Source organism: Galeopterus variegatus, unplaced genomic scaffold, assembly GCF_000696425.1.
Source record: "Galeopterus variegatus unplaced genomic scaffold, G_variegatus-3.0.2 Scaffold1065, whole genome shotgun sequence".
Taxonomy (NCBI): Eukaryota; Metazoa; Chordata; class Mammalia; order Dermoptera; family Cynocephalidae; genus Galeopterus; species Galeopterus variegatus.
Window position 1 is genome coordinate 1 of NW_007727176.1, and position 16,022 is coordinate 16,022.

General features: G+C 59.2%; 1 protein-coding gene across 1 annotated transcript; it reads left to right on the forward strand.

Annotated features, from left to right (window-relative positions):
• Window positions 1–236: 236 nt before the first annotated feature.
• Window positions 237–14,014, forward strand: PRDM16 (PR domain containing 16; the record flags this gene model as incomplete). Its single annotated transcript, XM_008574566.1, has 6 exons — window positions 237–314; window positions 6,552–6,721; window positions 6,992–7,166; window positions 11,356–11,592; window positions 12,348–12,522; window positions 13,880–14,014. Coding segments are annotated over 6 exons (970 nt in total), but the record flags the coding sequence as incomplete, so codon positions are not given.
• Window positions 14,015–16,022: the final 2,008 nt, after the last annotated feature.

Consider the following 16,022-nt stretch of genomic DNA (forward strand, 5'->3'; position numbering starts at 1 on the left):
AGGGGCACAGGGAGGGTCTGTCTGTTCCTGTGGCCCGTGGCAGGCTTCTCTGTAAAAGGGGACTGGGCTCGGTGGCTGAAGAGGACTGGAAACTACCATGTGGGCAGGGCCATCTGCACCCCAGGTGTGAGACCTCGGGCACCAAACACCAGTGGGGAGAACGTCTCTAGGAAATGGCCGTGTGACCCACCCTGACAGTCTCCCTCGCCCTCCCTGCCCCCTCATCTCCACCCCAGGTACTGTGGGAAGATCTTCCCCAGATCAGCAAATCTCACCAGACACCTGAGGACGCACACCGGGGAGCAGCCGTACAGGTAGGAGCTGCGGGGGTCAGTTATGGGAGCAGGCTCCTGGTGGGGCTGAGATTTCGTCAGCCTGCCGCAGTGGACTACCATTGCCACTTGTTTGAACACAATCACCCTCCCTAGGGACTCCCAGCTCGGTTGAACCGTCTTCCCCCAGCAGGGCCACAGCCACCCATGGGGCTCGCGTTGAGACCTCGGGTCTGGTCCCTCTCTGGACCCCTCTCTCCTGGCCCCACTGCTGTCCTGCCCCCTGGGACACTTTCAGGATGAGGTAGGAGGTGCTCAGGAAGCTTCCAGAAGGCTTCTGCACTGCTCACAAAGGAGGATGCCAGGGAGCAGCTCTCCACCTGCCATGGGGTACCACTTCAGGCAGGGGCTCAGGATCAGAGCAGGGTCGACCACAAGCCAGGGCCCCAGGAGTGGTCTGTGTGGGAGAACACTCAGCCTCACATGCATATGGTCCAGCAGCGGCCATCTCACAGGGCCATAGCCACCCCCACCCCTAGTGGGTGGAAGGTGGCAGACGTGCGTCTCCACCCTGGGATTGGGATGCCCTGAGGGATCGCTCGGGGTCCCCGTGGCAGCCCTGGCTGGGAAGCCACGCGTCTACCCTCTCCTGAACAGCCACTGTGGCTGCAGAGACGCAGCTGTAGAGCACATCAGGATGTGAATCACTGGATTTTAGGTTCACAACAGCCCCCCAGCGAGCCTGGTCATCCCCACAGAGATGCGGAACCCAAGGCTCAGAGACGCCCCGTGACTTGCCTGGGGTTGGAGCCTACCATAGCTTACTGTTCTGGCCCTGGGAGAGGCCAGTTCCCTGTTCTCTTGTCCCCAGGGCCTTTGTGGGTCAGGAGAAGGGCCGAGGGTGGTGCCCTGACATGCCCAGAGCCCTGCCCAGCTCAGCCGGTCAGCGACTCCCAGGGAGGGGCCTGGCAGTTGGCATTTCAAACGAGAGCCCCAGGAGATTGTAAGCAAGAGGCAGATGGGAAAAGGCTGGTTTCTACGCCAAGACCAGTTTAGTAACACGTTCTGGGGCATGTCTGGTTAACAGAGGCCGTTGGGAATAGAGGGAGCTTGGCATGGTTTTAAGTTGGTGGCTTAAGATTCCAGTACTCTAGTGACACAGAGCTGGGGGTCACCAGGAAGTGACCACAAGGTAATACAGGCCCTGGGGACTTGCTTCATGACCCCATACCCAGGGAGGGAGGTCACATGACGCACCTGCACGTGTGCTGTGCTCTCCAGCCCCACCGGAGACGTAAGGCGCATCCCCAACCACGTGCCATCTGGCAAGTAAATGACTGCTCACGCTACCTACCAGTTGTCTGCCCAGTGCCCCCATCCTCCCCAGTGCACAGACCCCCCTTGTTCCCCTCCAAAAAATAGTGACTTACAACCTAACAAAGGCCAGCAACAGAAAGATTGATTCGGTCTGGTCGCCTCCCAGAAAACGAGCCATGTGTTTTCTCTGTAACGAGAGCCGACTTCTGGACAGTGTTGCCTGCTAACAGCCCCCAGAGGGTCGGGGCCGTGTTTATAGAAGAATTTAATTATCATCGATTTCTTTTGCTCTCTCCAATCTGTGAGTTTCGACTTTGGTAACAATAATTGCTTTGCAAGTTTGTGTTGCAAATCCTGACTTTATCTGGCCCAAGGCAGCCCTGTGCCGAGGCGTTTGGGGCATGGGGCTTTCTCTTCGATACCCCTGGTGGTTACTGGGCTCGCTTTGATAATTGGAAGGGTTTTAAGTTGGAGGAACAGAACGTGCCGTCTGTCCATAGGCCCACCAAGAGAAGCTCGCCGCCCCCATGCCTGCCCCTCCGAGGGGCCGTCACCCTGTGTGTGCCCGCTGGGTGGGTGTGTATGCACACGTGCCTGCCCGTGTGCCCCGGAGAAGCAGGGTTGTCGCAGGCCCCTCGCAAGCAGGAGGAAGAGGGCTTTTATATGTGGCTCGAGCGATGGGATAATCAAACTGCCCTCGCCTCAGATGACCTAAAAACACTCCGAATGTGCTTCAGAGCCCGGACAGGGCAAAGAAAGACCCTTTGGTGTGATGCACACATTTCCTGGGGGAAGGCAAACCTTCTGCCTGGCCCCATGAATTGTCCTTGGCTCACAGCTTCTCCTGGCCTGGAGATCTTTGCATGAACTTGGAAGATGGCCCTTTGGTGTGATGCACGCATTTCCTGGGGGAAGGCAAACCTTCTGCCTGGCCCCACGAATTGTCCTTGGCTCACAGCTTCTCCTGGCCTGGAGATCTTTGCATGAACTTGGAAGATGAACCCTTTGGTGTGATGCACACATTTCCTGGGGGAAGGCAAACCTTCTGCCTGGCCCCATGAATTGTCCTTGGCTCACAGCTTCTCCTGGCCTGGAGATCTTTGCATGAACTTGGAAGATGAGGTGCAGTTAACACCATTCTTACGTCTTAAAACTCCAGTATATAGGCTTTGTGGGATGTGGGTTGGAAAGACATAAAACTGAAGTGGGAATGGGGGGGGGCGGGCTGCTTCCCGGAATCTGTTCTGGCAGCCGTGCTCGGGGGCTCTCCAGGGTGCTGCTTGCTGGGGCCTGAGTCACACCCTGGATGGGGCCTGGGGGCTCCCGCAGGAGCCCCTGGTCCTGCTTTGAGGACGCACGTCTCCTGGTCTGCCCTGGTTTCCTCCATTTCCTTCCAGGCTCCTGTCCTGCCAACTGTGTTAGGCCAGGGTGCCCGGAGAGGCACAGTTATGTCTCCACTGGGGTCTGCAGGTGGCCCGTACGTGTCCTCATTCCTTTTTAGTTTTATGTTTATGGCTGGGTTTCAAAATCTCTCTTCCTTTTTCTTACCCGACTTTTACAATTACCAAGAGCAGTTCCCCTCATGGTGGCTGGCGGTGGCCCCCTGGATCCCGGGGAGGACACTCCTGCCCCAGGCTCTGGGCCCAGGGCCGACCGTCATCTCCACCGTGCTGGGCTTGCCTGGGGTCTCCGTGGAGACGGTCACAGCAAGGTCCTCTCAAAGCCCTCCACCAGGTGCCGTGGCCAGGGCGGTCTGTGTGCTCTCATTTTTTTGGAGCTCGACGGTGTGTTATTTTACACAGCACAGCCATGGATTCCACTAGCCACTTGTCAGCTTCTTTACAACACAAATCCCAGCTGCTTGGAGAACTCTGCTCCCTCGCAGCCCTAGGCTCAGTGCTCCCCTAAATATCAAATGGGCTTCTCTGTCTAGGCCATTTATTTAGATTAGAAGCAGGAGAGGGCCACGTTCAGGACCCTCTATACGACCAAATAGAATACACAGAGCCCCCCACCCCTCCCCACCCCTCCCCTTCGCACGAGAGTCCTGCTCGTTTCTGTGGACAAGCTCCTTCTCTAGTCTGCTTTCTGACTCGGGATGCCCGTCGCTCAGAGTTTATGCAGGAACCATGTCACAGGGTCCCTGCATTCCAAAGAGACCAGGAACTGAACAGGCCATGTGTGGAGTGTGCAGACAGACAGGCAGGCTGGCCCACATCCGTGAGCCGGGGACTGCAGGTCCTTGCAGTGGGGTGCCTCTTGTTGGGCTGGGGACAAATGTCCAGACCTGGGCTGGCGGCCAGCCTGGCCTTGCACTTGCTCTGATGACGCAAAATCAAGTTTGTCCTTCCTGAGCCACCACCCTAAAGAGCAGGATGGCCCAGAGCTGGGCGCCACCAGGGTGTCTGTAAGGTTAAGGACATGTCAGGGCAGGGGAGTGACATGGTGCATTGTGGGGTGTAAAAGGCCTCCTTTTGGACTGTTGTGGGAGCGTCAGGTAGGGGTGCCTGAGTGTCTCTGACCCAACAGCTGAGGGGGCGGGAGCCTCACCTGAGCTCCCTGGAGATAGGCCACCGAGAAGGACTGAACCGCTGAGGCTCCCCGAGTGAGCGGCGGATGGTCGGCCAACGCAGGCTGCTGAACGGCACCAGGCTGCGGGAGCGGAGCTGTGACCAGCCCCAGGGAGAAGCAGGGGCCCCACAGAGAGGTCCAGAGGCCAGTGCCCAGAGGCCAAGGAGCAGGGAAGGCTGAGGGCCACTTAAGAGGGGCCCAGGGACCGGCCTGCAGAGTGAGTCTGTAGATCACCAATGACTGTACCGTGGAGGAAGGTTCGAGCACAGAATGAACGGAACCCCAGGAAGGCACATGGGAACCCTCGGGGGCTGGGGGAGGGCGGGTGCCCGCTACAGCCAGGACTGGAAGAAGGGCTTAGGCCAGGGGGAGCCCCTTCCAGCAGGGCCACCTCCACGTTCCATGGGGCCCCATCATCAGACTTCCCAGGTTTTATCAGGCACCTTGTGGGGCAGGGGAATGCCTGCAGGCTCTGAGATTCCAAGGACAGTGTTTCATAAAGCTGCCACCCCTTGTGTGGGGAGAGCTCAGCTCCTGGGCCCACTGTGACACCCAGAAAGCTTGGGAGCTACTGCCTCCTGCCTCGGGGAGGGCCTGGGGCGTGCTGACGGCTGATCAGACTCCCCAGGCAAGGGTCCCACGCTGGGCCTCTGGTGTCCATCGCTGGGGCTGGGCCCTTCCTGTGCTGGGCAGTTCAATGCCATGAAAGCCACCCTTACACAGCCCCTCCTGGCCTAGCCCTGGTCTGGGAGGCCAGGGCTCCCAAAGTGGTCTCAGGCACATCTCATCCATGTGACCAGGGTGCATGACCAGTGTACTGGGCTGGAGATGGCCACAGCACCAAATTGGGGTGGGGTGGGGGCCTTGCCAGGTCCTGGCCCTCCTGCAGCCACGTTTAGAATGGCCTCACCCCTGCAGGTGGACATACCCCCATCCTTGTGCCCCACTGAGGCTCACTGCTCTGGGTTCTGAAGGACTCGGTCAGCTAAGACCCTGCAGCATGCGCGCACAGAAACCCCGCACTCACGCACACACCCGGCACACGTGTGCAACCGAACGTCGGGATTCCCTCTGCTGTCGCACGGCTAGGCGTGCAGGCCCGGTGAGAGGCCCCTCAGCACGCCACCTGGGCTCTGCTTGGACTCCCCACAGTGAGGAGCCCGCTCCTTCGTAAGGCTCATGCGTTTGCCTGCAGAACCTAGAAGGTTCCTTCTGAATCCCTCTCTCTCTCGGTCCAGCTCTCTGTATGTTCCAGGCTTTGTTTTCTTGCTGCTCAGTGCAGGTGTGCTTAGGCCCCCAGCTCTCAGTTCCAGTGTAACACGGGAGATCAACCTGCTTTCCCCTGCCCGCGGGGCCACCAAGTGTGGCTGCGAAGGTCATTCCCAGCACAGCCATTCACGTGGCAGACGTCCTGGGCTGTTTGTTACAACAATCTTCTGGCAGTGAAGTGCCTCATTGTGATAAACCTGGCATGTCATGGTCATATTCTGCCAGGTGCCACTGACGCATCTGCAGGAGGGGTGTCTTTCTTAATTTTCCCACGTATGGTGCAGGCTAGGAGCAACCCTCCCTGCTGCAGAGCAGGGCATATAGACAAACTGAGCACACAGAGCTGGCAGTGCCCAACAGGGCTCAGCATGGTCATTTGCCATCCGAATGGGGTGGGGGGACAGGTGGTAAGGCTGAGCTAAGAGCATCTGGGGCACCCCTCAGCCCCCAGTTAATGGGCTGGAGAGCTGAGGCCCCAAGAGAGATGGGGCCTGCCCAGGGACCCTCAGCCACTTGGTGCAAGGGCCAGGCCTTCCCGGGAAAACCCGCCCGAGCATCCTTCCACGGTGCAAGGTCGCCCTCTTGAGGCTGCAGGGAGCACGTCTCCCTCCAGCATCAGACCCACCAGGCCCCAGGGCCTCTGAGCTGGAGGGACCCAGGCAAGGGGGCGGGAGAGGCTGGAGGGTCCAGGGCACAGCATACGCCGGAGCACAGGGCCCAAGAGAGTCCCCTGCCAGCACGTTCCAACAGGACCTGCCGTCCCTGGACAGTAGAGATGAGCACCTGCTCCTCAAGCCAGGTGCTTTCTGGGGACAGCTTCCCCTCGGTGCCTCGGGCTGTCGAGGTGATCCCAGGCCGGTCTCGGGGACACCACGGTCCGTTGGGCGCGTGCAGGGCCGGGCAGCCCGGCGGAGCCTCCCCGGGCCCCGCTGAGGCGCGCGCGTGTCTTCCAGGTGTAAGTACTGCGACCGCTCCTTCAGCATCTCCGTAATAACTTCGTATAGCATACATTATACGAAGTTATCGGGTCTCGGGGACACCACGGTCCGTTGGGCGCGTGCAGGGCCGGGCAGCCCGGCGGAGCCTCCCCGGGCCCCGCTGAGGCGCGCGCGTGTCTTCCAGGTGTAAGTACTGCGACCGCTCCTTCAGCATCTCCTCCAACCTGCAGCGGCACGTCCGGAACATCCACAACAAGGAGAAGCCGTTCAAGTGCCACCTGTGCAACCGGTGCTTCGGGCAGCAGACCAACCTGGACAGGCACCTCAAGAAGCACGAGCACGAGAGCGCGCCAGGTGCCCCAGGGCAGCCGGGCCTGGGGTGTGGGGGCGGGCGCGGCGGAGAGGGGACGGGGGAGAGGGCCGGGTGGGAGGGGCCGCGTGCTAGTGCCAAGGAAAACCGGCAGGGCGCCTCAGCCCACTTCTGTTAAAGAGAATCTCGTGCTCTTGGGCTTCCCTAAGAGCACCCCAAATCTGCACTTTCTGCAGCTGCCAGCCCCCCCACTGGCTTGTCCCATGGGAGGGGGCTCAGCTGAAGGACCCCCTGTTGCTCCCGCCCCTCCACAGTGAGCCAGCATTCCGGGGTCCTCACAAACCACCTGGGGACCAGCGCCTCCTCCCCGACTTCCGAGTCGGACAACCATGCACTTTTAGATGAGAAAGAAGACTCCTATTTCTCTGAAATCAGAAACTTCATTGCCAATAGTGAGATGAACCAAACCTCAACGCGAGCAGATAAACGGTAAGGAAACCGTCCCTGCCCTGGGAAGGCCTGGCCCGGACGCCCGCCCTGTGTGGCTGTGCTGAGAGCCGTGCATCTCCACCCCAGCAGCACCCCGGGCGCACCCAGCAGAGGGTGAGGACCCTGGGCTCTGACATCTGGAAGCCGGGGAGCTCCCCTCTACCTGCCTCAGTTTCTCCACCTGGAGAGGGTGCTGAGAGTAAGCACCCCTGGGTGGCCGGAGAATCCCTGAGATGATGCGAGCTGTGTGCATAGCCCAGTGCACGGGCTAAATGACAGCCGGCATCGTCCGGCCTTGCTGTTGACAGGTGTGCATGCAAAACTTTGGCCAGGTGAGGGCTTCTGCCCCAAGTTCAGCCCTGCCTCTGAAACTCAAGAGCACCTTTGTTTAATCGGAGGCACTAATGGCTTCCAAACAAGAATGCTGCCCCTTTAAACACACACACACAGACACACACACACACACGCGCATGCACACACATACACGCATGCACACATATACAGAGCAGCAGAAAAGCAGCAGAATTCAGATTCAGGGATGTTGGCAGGTGTTCTGTGCAGCCTCGGGTCCCAGGGCTCAGCATTGTTACTCTGGGGCCCCTCTTTTCTGGAAGGACCCTTCAGACACCCCAAGAAGAGGTTCTCCTTAGATAAAATCTAATGCTGCACCAGCTGGCAGAGAACCAGGGGTGCTCCAAACTCCAGGAGTCCTCAGCATGTGATCCCCCCAGTTCTGCAGAGGGGAGACTGAGGCCCACAGAAGTGGGGTGCCTTGCTTCGATGCCGCAGCCAGGCTCAGGACCTGCAGCCAGAGCCGTGCCGCAGCTAGGCTCAGGACCTGCAGCCAGAGCCCAGGCCCCTCCCTACCCACCTGCAGCAAGTGAGGAAGAGTCCCCTGGAGACCAGGTCCCCAGGAGCCCGTCTGCTGCTCCAGGCCAGGGCTGTTTGTGTCTTTCTTGTCATTACTGCTCCTGGCTCCTGGCGGATAGGGAGGAGGGGCCCAGGGGAGACCTGCCCAAGCAAGAAATGACCGAGGCACTTGGCTCTGCTTCTGGCAAAGCTGGTCCTAGTCCATGCCCCTGGGAAGGTGATCTCACGTGTGGGGCCCTGAGTATCTTCATCCACAGAGCCCAGGGTGGGCTCAGAGGAGGGGGCGATGGGCTGCTGTCCCTAAAGCCTCGCCCCCACCCCAGGTGTAGCCCCACCCACTCTGCAGCCAGAGTGCCTGGGCGTCCCCATCCTCGGCTCCAGGCACAATGATCTTAAGGAACCTGGCCCCTACCACTCTGAGAACACCCTGTTTGAGAGCTGTCCTCTGCCTTCAGAGAAAGCTGTATGTCACAGACGTGACACCTGTGGCCGTGCCAGGCCTTCCCTAAGCCCCAGTACCAGACCATGCCCTGGGGCACGTCCTCACTGTTAAAGACAATCCCTTAAACTGTGGCTTCCTGGAGCCCCAGGGCAAAGCCATACAGAGGAATGAGGACTTGGCAAGAGTGTCCTCGCTGGGGTGGACCCTGCACCAGGTGTGCGTGCTCAGTGGATTGCCAAGGTCCTGAGCCCTGGAGGACAGCAAGGCCCCCAGGCCCAGGCCAGGGTGGCAGGCCCGGTGACACCCACAAGGTCCCCAGGACAGAGAGGCTGCCTCCAGAAGGAAGAAGGGCCACTGGGCCTCCCAGTGCATAGGATAGGACCTCCCCTTCCTAACCCTCCTCTCTGCAACAGAGTGCTACAAGCCCCTGCTCCTTATGGCCCTGGCGCTGGGGATAGAGCAGCCCCGTCCCATTGATGGCAGGCATGGGGCAAATGAGGCTCAGGTGGAAGTGGAGGCTGGCCCAGATCCCTCAGAGAGTCCGTGGTAGAGCTGGGCCTCTAAGCCAGTCCCTTGGTGGCCTATCCTGCTGAGGTGAGGCCCCAGGGTCCTGCTGGCCTTGTCCCCAGAGCCACGGGCAAGCTTGACATGACTCAGCCAATCAGCATGAAGTGGTGGGGATGCTGGCAGTTCGATGTTGGGCCAATATGAATGTTCTCTGGTTCTCATTCAGAACCAGTTTCCTTCTCTTGGCCGTCAGTGAGAATCCTGGCCCCAAAGCCCCACAACTCCCCACCCAAATTCATATGTTCAAGTCCTAACCCCCAGGACCTCAGAATGTGACTGTCCTTGGAGGCAGGGTCTTTAAAGAGGTGATTAACTTAAGATGAGGTCACGCTGGGGTGGAGTGGGCCCTAATCCAATATTAGGCTAATATTGTATACAAGGACTGGGGTCTTTACGAAAAGGGGGATTTGGAGACAGACACACACAGGGAGAGCGCCACGTGAAGACAGGCAGATATGGAGTGCTGAGATCGGCCACACCAGCACTGGGAGACAGGCCCAGGACAGGTTCTCCCGCACAGCCCGAAAGGAGCCAGCCCTGCCCACACCTTGATCTCAGACTTCCAGCCTCCAGACTGTGAGGGCAAAATTCCTGCTGTTCTAAGCCACGCAGTCTGTGGCGCTTTGTTACAGCAGCCCCAGGAGACTGACATGCCTCCCAGCCAGGGTGTCTGCCCTCCCTGTCTAAAGCCGACCCCATACTGTGTCCCTGCTGGACCCCATGCTCTGTCCCTGCTGGACCTCCCATCCCCGCCACCGCTGCCATCGGTGAGCAAATATTCTGTGCAGGGGCAGCAAAGATCAGAGAACGTAGTCCCTGCTCCCACAGAGCAGAGATGGATGTAAACCTAACGGGGCCATCGGGTATAATTACCAAGACAGTCTATGTGGTGAGCGTGGTGCTGGGCACAGGCTGTCCACCTGTGCTGTCTCGTCCCATCCTCCGAGTGGACCGTGAGCCAGGGCAGGAGGCAGGACCCAGATCCCAGAGCCCTCTGTTACTGGGGAGATGGACGTGTGCACAGGACACTCTGGCCAGCCCCCCAGCACAGGTGACCAGTGACAAGGGCAACGTCCTTGAAGTCCCCAAACCTGTCGGGATTCTGCCCATCCTGGAAAGCAGATCAGCTGTCAGCGTCTCTAATACCTTCACGTAGAAAGGCAAGAAATGGGGACATGGAGTCTGCTGAGAGCCGGGTACTGGGGGAGTCTCCCCCAGCCCAGCCCAGCCCCGTGCCCACGGGCGAGTCCTCAACACAGCTTCGAGTTAGGAGGCCAATAACTTGGAGATGCTGTCACCATCTTGCTTCAATACTAGGGACAGGACCTCTGTGTCTCCCCGAGCCCTTGGGCACCGCCCAGTGCAGCCGTGGACAGACCCCGTGGGCCTAGGAGGCGGTGGGGTCTTGGACTCTGGACGTGGGCCAGTGAGGAATCGTGCACTCTGCCCTGGTGTATGTCCTCTGCCGGTGCATAGAGCACCTGCCCAGGTGGCCCACAGTGCCCTCGGGGCCCAGCCCACCTGTGCAAGGCTCTAGTCATGGATCTGAACATGCGCGAAACTCCGGTAGACTTTGAAGGAAATAGCGCTCGCACCTCACCCGGCAGGCTTTTCTTCTTGAATAATGAGGGACCAGAATGGAAGAGCCGTGCCAGGACTGCAGGGACCCTGAGGGACGTGAGGTGGGGTCTGGGCTGCAGGAGAGCGCCCACTACATTCTCTGAGGCAGACTCGTCGTGGCAGGTTTAGACTGCTGATAGTGGGGAGCCCGAGGCCAGTCTTGCTCTCCAAAATCCAGGATCCCAGACATTTTTCAGGGGTCCCCCATGTCCCTGGGCCACCACCCCGTGTCCTTGAGTCCTCAAGGCTGCCGAGAGGAGCACACGTTGATCAGTGCCTCAGGGCACCCCTCGTGCAGTGCCCTGCACCAGCACAGGACCACCTTCCCCATGGGCCCGGCCGCAGCTCCCTGCCCAGCACCCACACTTGCTGTAAACCCCTGAATGGCCTGGAATCCACCGAGGCATAACAAGACCCTCTGCTGAGCAGCCCAGCCCCTGTGCCCTCCACCCCTCCACACCCTGCCCTGCTCCTCGGACCTTCCCACGGCCTCATCACAGTCACTCTGCAGGGACAGTGGCTGGGCCGAGGGAGGGGAGGAGCCGTCCCGAACTCTCTTGGGAAGGGGGCTGGGAGGGTTGTGGGGGGAGGTGGCGGAAGAGCCCCCCAGAGTCGAGGGGCCGGCCTTTGAGGGGTGCAGGTGAAGCTAGAGGCCCCCGAACGCCGCAACCTCCTCCTGTGTCACTGCAGCCCGGAGGTCCCGGACCTGGACGGCAGTCCCCAGTGTCCAGGCTTAGCCAGCAATAAGCCGGAGGACGCGGAGGCAGAAGAGGACGAGGAGCTGGAGGAGGAGGATGAGGACAGCCTGGCCGGGAAGTCACAGGAAGACACCGTGTCCCCCACGCCCGAGCCCCAGGGTGTCTACGAGGACGAAGAGGACGAGGAGCCGCCCACCTCGCTGGCCGTGGGCTTCGACCGCACCCGCAGGTGGGGGCAGCCTTGTGCTGGGGACCAGGTGGGGCGGGAGGATGTGGCGCCAGGACCGCCCTCTTCAAACCACCCATGAGCCGCCTGCCCCCGGCCTGGGCTCACCCTCCTGCCCAGGGGCCGGCTCCACCGCAGAGGCTTCTATGTGTGGGCCAGGGTGAGGCTGGCCAGAGGCAAGGGGTCGGGGGCCCCCAGCCCCCACGCACGCCCTGGGGAGCAGCACACCTGCCCGGGCAGTGGTGTCTGGCCTCTAGCAGGGCTGCGTGCAGGGGCCGAGCACCATGGTTTTGGAATTTGCACAGCCAGAGCCACTCCCCCCATGTCCTGAATTTTGGCCACCTACTTTTGGCACCAGTGATGCCACCAGCACTCTGAGACCCTCCTGGGGGAGGCCCTTCAGAGATGGCATTTCCTCCCCAGCCCTGATGCTGGCCCAGGCCCCTCCTGAGCTGCCCAGAGCCTCAGAGAATTAAGGCCTTCTCCACCCTCCGCCCCAGGACCTGAGCCCCGCCTGCTGCTTGCCGCGTGTGCATGCATTCACCCTCTGTGGCTCTCCGTCCATTCTCTCTCTTGCATCCGTGTGGCTTCCCGTCCAGGTGTCCGTGTGTCCGTGTGTCTGTCTCCTTGTGCATGTGGCTTGTGAAGACCCCGTGGCTTGCATGCGGGCACAGAGCCGGCCTGATGGCATCAGAGAGGTGGCCGGAGGCCAGACCAGCTAACACCAGGTCCCTCCCTCTCCCTGGTCATTGGTGCAGGTGTATTGAGGAGCAAGAAGGCGGTCTGTTAGCTTTGGAGCCGATGCCGACTTTTGGGAAGGGGCTGGATCTCCGCAGAGCAGCTGAGGAAGCATTTGAAGTTAAAGATGTGCTTAATTCCACCTTAGATTCTGAGACTTTAAAACAGACACTGTACAGGCAGGCTAAGAACCAGGTAGGTATCCATCAGAGCCCCGCCCCACCTCCCACCTCCACCTGGCTCAGACAGCAGGTGGTTGCTGCACCTCCTCGGCCAAGGGCCAGCCCCTTCGCTGTGGCCATCAGCCCCTGGCGCTGTGGCCATCCCATGTCTGGGGGAAGCTCAGGACCCTGCCACCCCATGCCCCCTGCATTGGCTAGAGAGACACCCAATGACTACCACCCTCCTGCAAGCCGGGCGGGACAGGCAGAGGCTGAAAGCAGATAAGCCTGGCCGGACCCTCCCGACAAGCTCCGTCCCTCCCTCTGAGGTGCTCACAGACACACGGGGTGGACGGTCCCACTCCTCTCGGCCCCAGTGGGAAACACTGCAGCCGCCTGGGTCTCCCTCCCTCTCTGATCCAAGCTGGAGTGACCGGCAGCCCAGGCTTCTCTCAGGGGAAGCTGCCCCGTCAGGTGGTCACTGCTTCCCAGCTGGAGCTGTGACCAGGGGTGTGCGGGGGCCCCAGACTTGGCCCTAGACCTTCCTGACCCCACTCCTTAGGGTAGGTGGTCACAGGCCCCGCCCCCTGACCCTCTCCAGTCTGGAGGGCTCGGGTCCCTTTCATCTCTCTGCAGCCTTCCTAGAGGGGGCTGACCCGCCCCGAGTCTCAGTGAAAGCCGTCTGCATGTCTGTCTTTGTCTGATTACTAACTCTGTCCAGAGTGTTAGCTTGGGTGGGAAAAGCATCGGGCTCTCCCACCACCCTGTCTTATCCTGCACCCAATGTTCCGTGCACCCCTGGGTCCCATCACCTCCTGCCCTGTGGCTTGGGGCAGAAGGGTGTCCCATGGACTGTCTGAGGCCAAGAAAGACACCTGCATTCTCTAATAACTCTGATGGCTCAGAAGCTCCGTACCCCCTTTTCCCAGAAGTAGCTCGATGGTGTCACCAAAGTTGTCAAAACAGGTGTCCCCCAGACCCCCTTCCCCACCAGGCAGGCTAAGGGTGGGGGGACTGACTCATGTTGGCATGGGGGGGTCTCAGCAATAACTACCACCAATTCCCAGGGCCCTCCCAGAGGGGATGTGTGTCTGTAAGTTCTCGCTGGTCACCAGGCAGAGAAATCTGGGGGGCGGAGAGGTGACTGCAGGCAGAGCACCCCCAAGAGACTGAGAGTGCCCCGTGTGCACAAGAGGCCCCCGACTGGGGCTGTGATGTCTTATGCTCCTTCCCTCCCTGCTGTCATGCCCACTCTCATCCAGGGGCATCTGGCAAGGCTGAGCCAGGCCAGGAGCAGCGGGAGGCCAGGGAGGGGCGGGGCTCAGCCCTGCCCATCTGGACTGCAGGCCCCCAACACTTCTCACCACCTGTCCCATGTCCTCTCTCACCAGGCGTATGCAATGATGCTGTCCCTCTCCGAGGACACTCCTCTCCACACCCCCTCCCAGAGCTCTCTGGATGCTTGGCTGAATATCGCAGGAGCCACGTCGGAGGCCGGAGCCTTTAACCCTATCCACCACCTCTGAAGGGTCCAGAGGTCCTGGGTTCAGAGTCCAAAGCAAGGGCACCAGCTGCAGAAGGTGGAGGCGGCCAGGGCCAGGGAGGATCCCCGTCACCTGCACTTGACCACTGCTCAGCATCTGTCCCCCACCCACCATGGTCCAGCTCTCATTTTTCCAAGGAAAACTTAGAACCCGAAAGTCCCGAAAGCACTTGCAGAGTTTTGCCATCTCTAGGAATTGGTCTTGAGGACACTGTTCGGTGACTGCACAGCACACGGCCATGTGAGCCCTGAAGCGGCTGCACAGGTCAGCCCCATGGGCAAGGGGGACTCTCAGTCCAAAACCGGAGCCAGGGGCCACTTCCAGGTGCCCACATGGTGTCGTGGACGGGGATGGAGAGACACGGGTGTGCTCTAAAGAGAGAGGTCGCTCAAACAGTTTTTATAAAGAAAAGGACAAGAAAAACCCCTTTTGGTAATCTTATTGACTACAGAGTCTATTTAAGCATGTGGTTTTAAAAACAGACAGTATTTTTTAAAAATCAAAAAAAAAATAACATGCAAATTGTTTTTTAAAAGTAATTTTGCATCGCTTTGACCTTTCAGCTTATCTGCAAACCCAGGTCTGCCTGGGAGCCAGCACCGTGCTTGGGTGTGTTCTTTATACTGTAAATAATGGAGAAATTTTCTATCTCTGACCCTGTTTGTACGAGCCAAGGTGATTCTGGGTGTCCCCAAGGCAGAACAAGGGGCGTGGGGCCACTCCTCTGAACAGTGTACAGACCGTGCCAAGGAATCCTTAAACGTTGTTCCCAGGGCTGCAGGCTCGCCTGAGGCTGGGACTGGGAGGTATGCCTGCCATCACATGACATGGAATTCGTGCCAGGGACCCCATTGTATGGGGAAGTCGGAAGCTGGTGGCTCAGTGCTCCGTGCAGAGGCGTGGCCCAGGCACCTGAGTTTCCTTCCCTCCTTGGTCAGTCTGTGCCTCGGCTGGCCCCACCGCTGCCAATCTTCTGAAGGCAGGGCCTGCTGGCCACATTCTGGGTCTCCAGCCTCCCACCCTCATGCAACCCCTGGCAGCTCCGGGGCCCTCCCCGAGGCCACCGTGGGGGAGTACTCCACTGCTCTGCCGCTCCAGGGCGCTGAGCTCTACCTGTGCCTGAGACTCCGATCCACCACCCACCCCCACCACCGTTTCTGCTCTTTGTGCGGGTTCCTGGTGAGACGCAGGTTCCTGGTGAGACGTGGCCCAGGAACAGAGACATCCAGGGCACCTGCCTCCAAGAGCAGAGCCAGCACTGCCCCCGGGGACAGCCGCCTCCCTTCCTCGGGATGTGACTACTCCTTTCGGATGGGCTTTAAATTATTCCCATAGGGGCCAACTTCAAATGATAATTTTTTTCCCTGATGGAATTTACCTTAATCTGTATATAACTTGTAATTTTTTTCTAATTCATTTCTTTTCTTATTTTATTTCTTCCTTAACAGTATTTTTGGCATTAGACATTCTTATTGTGAAGAAATAATGTTAATATAAGTATCTAGTGAAGGACCAAAACCGTGTAATAAGATTGTGTGTTGTGTGATCGATAACCAGGGAGTGGGGCGATTTTTAATGTGCCAAATACCCCCGCGTTCCCCACCCCAAATCCTGCTGTCACTGCTTCCCATTTACCAGACAATCACATGTTTTTGTTAAATTTGAGTCTCAGTTGCATTTGCATTTAAGACAAGTGTTCTATTTATTTCTTTTATTGTTTGGAAGAAAAACGTAATAATAGTGTCCCAATAAGAAGAGAAAAAATTGCCCAAGTAGCCCTTAAAACAAAAGAGCGTGAATACAAAGTCACGTGCAAGCCACGTCTGTGCAGATTTGTGTCATACCATGGGCATCTGTGTTCGTCCCCGGTGGCGACAGCAACTGTCCGAGCGGGTCTGTTCCACGCACATCCCGGCCACTCCAGGCCAAAGACAATCGTCTCTGCAGGTGCCGGGTGGTCCAGGCTTGCACCGGAGACTGGCAACAGGGA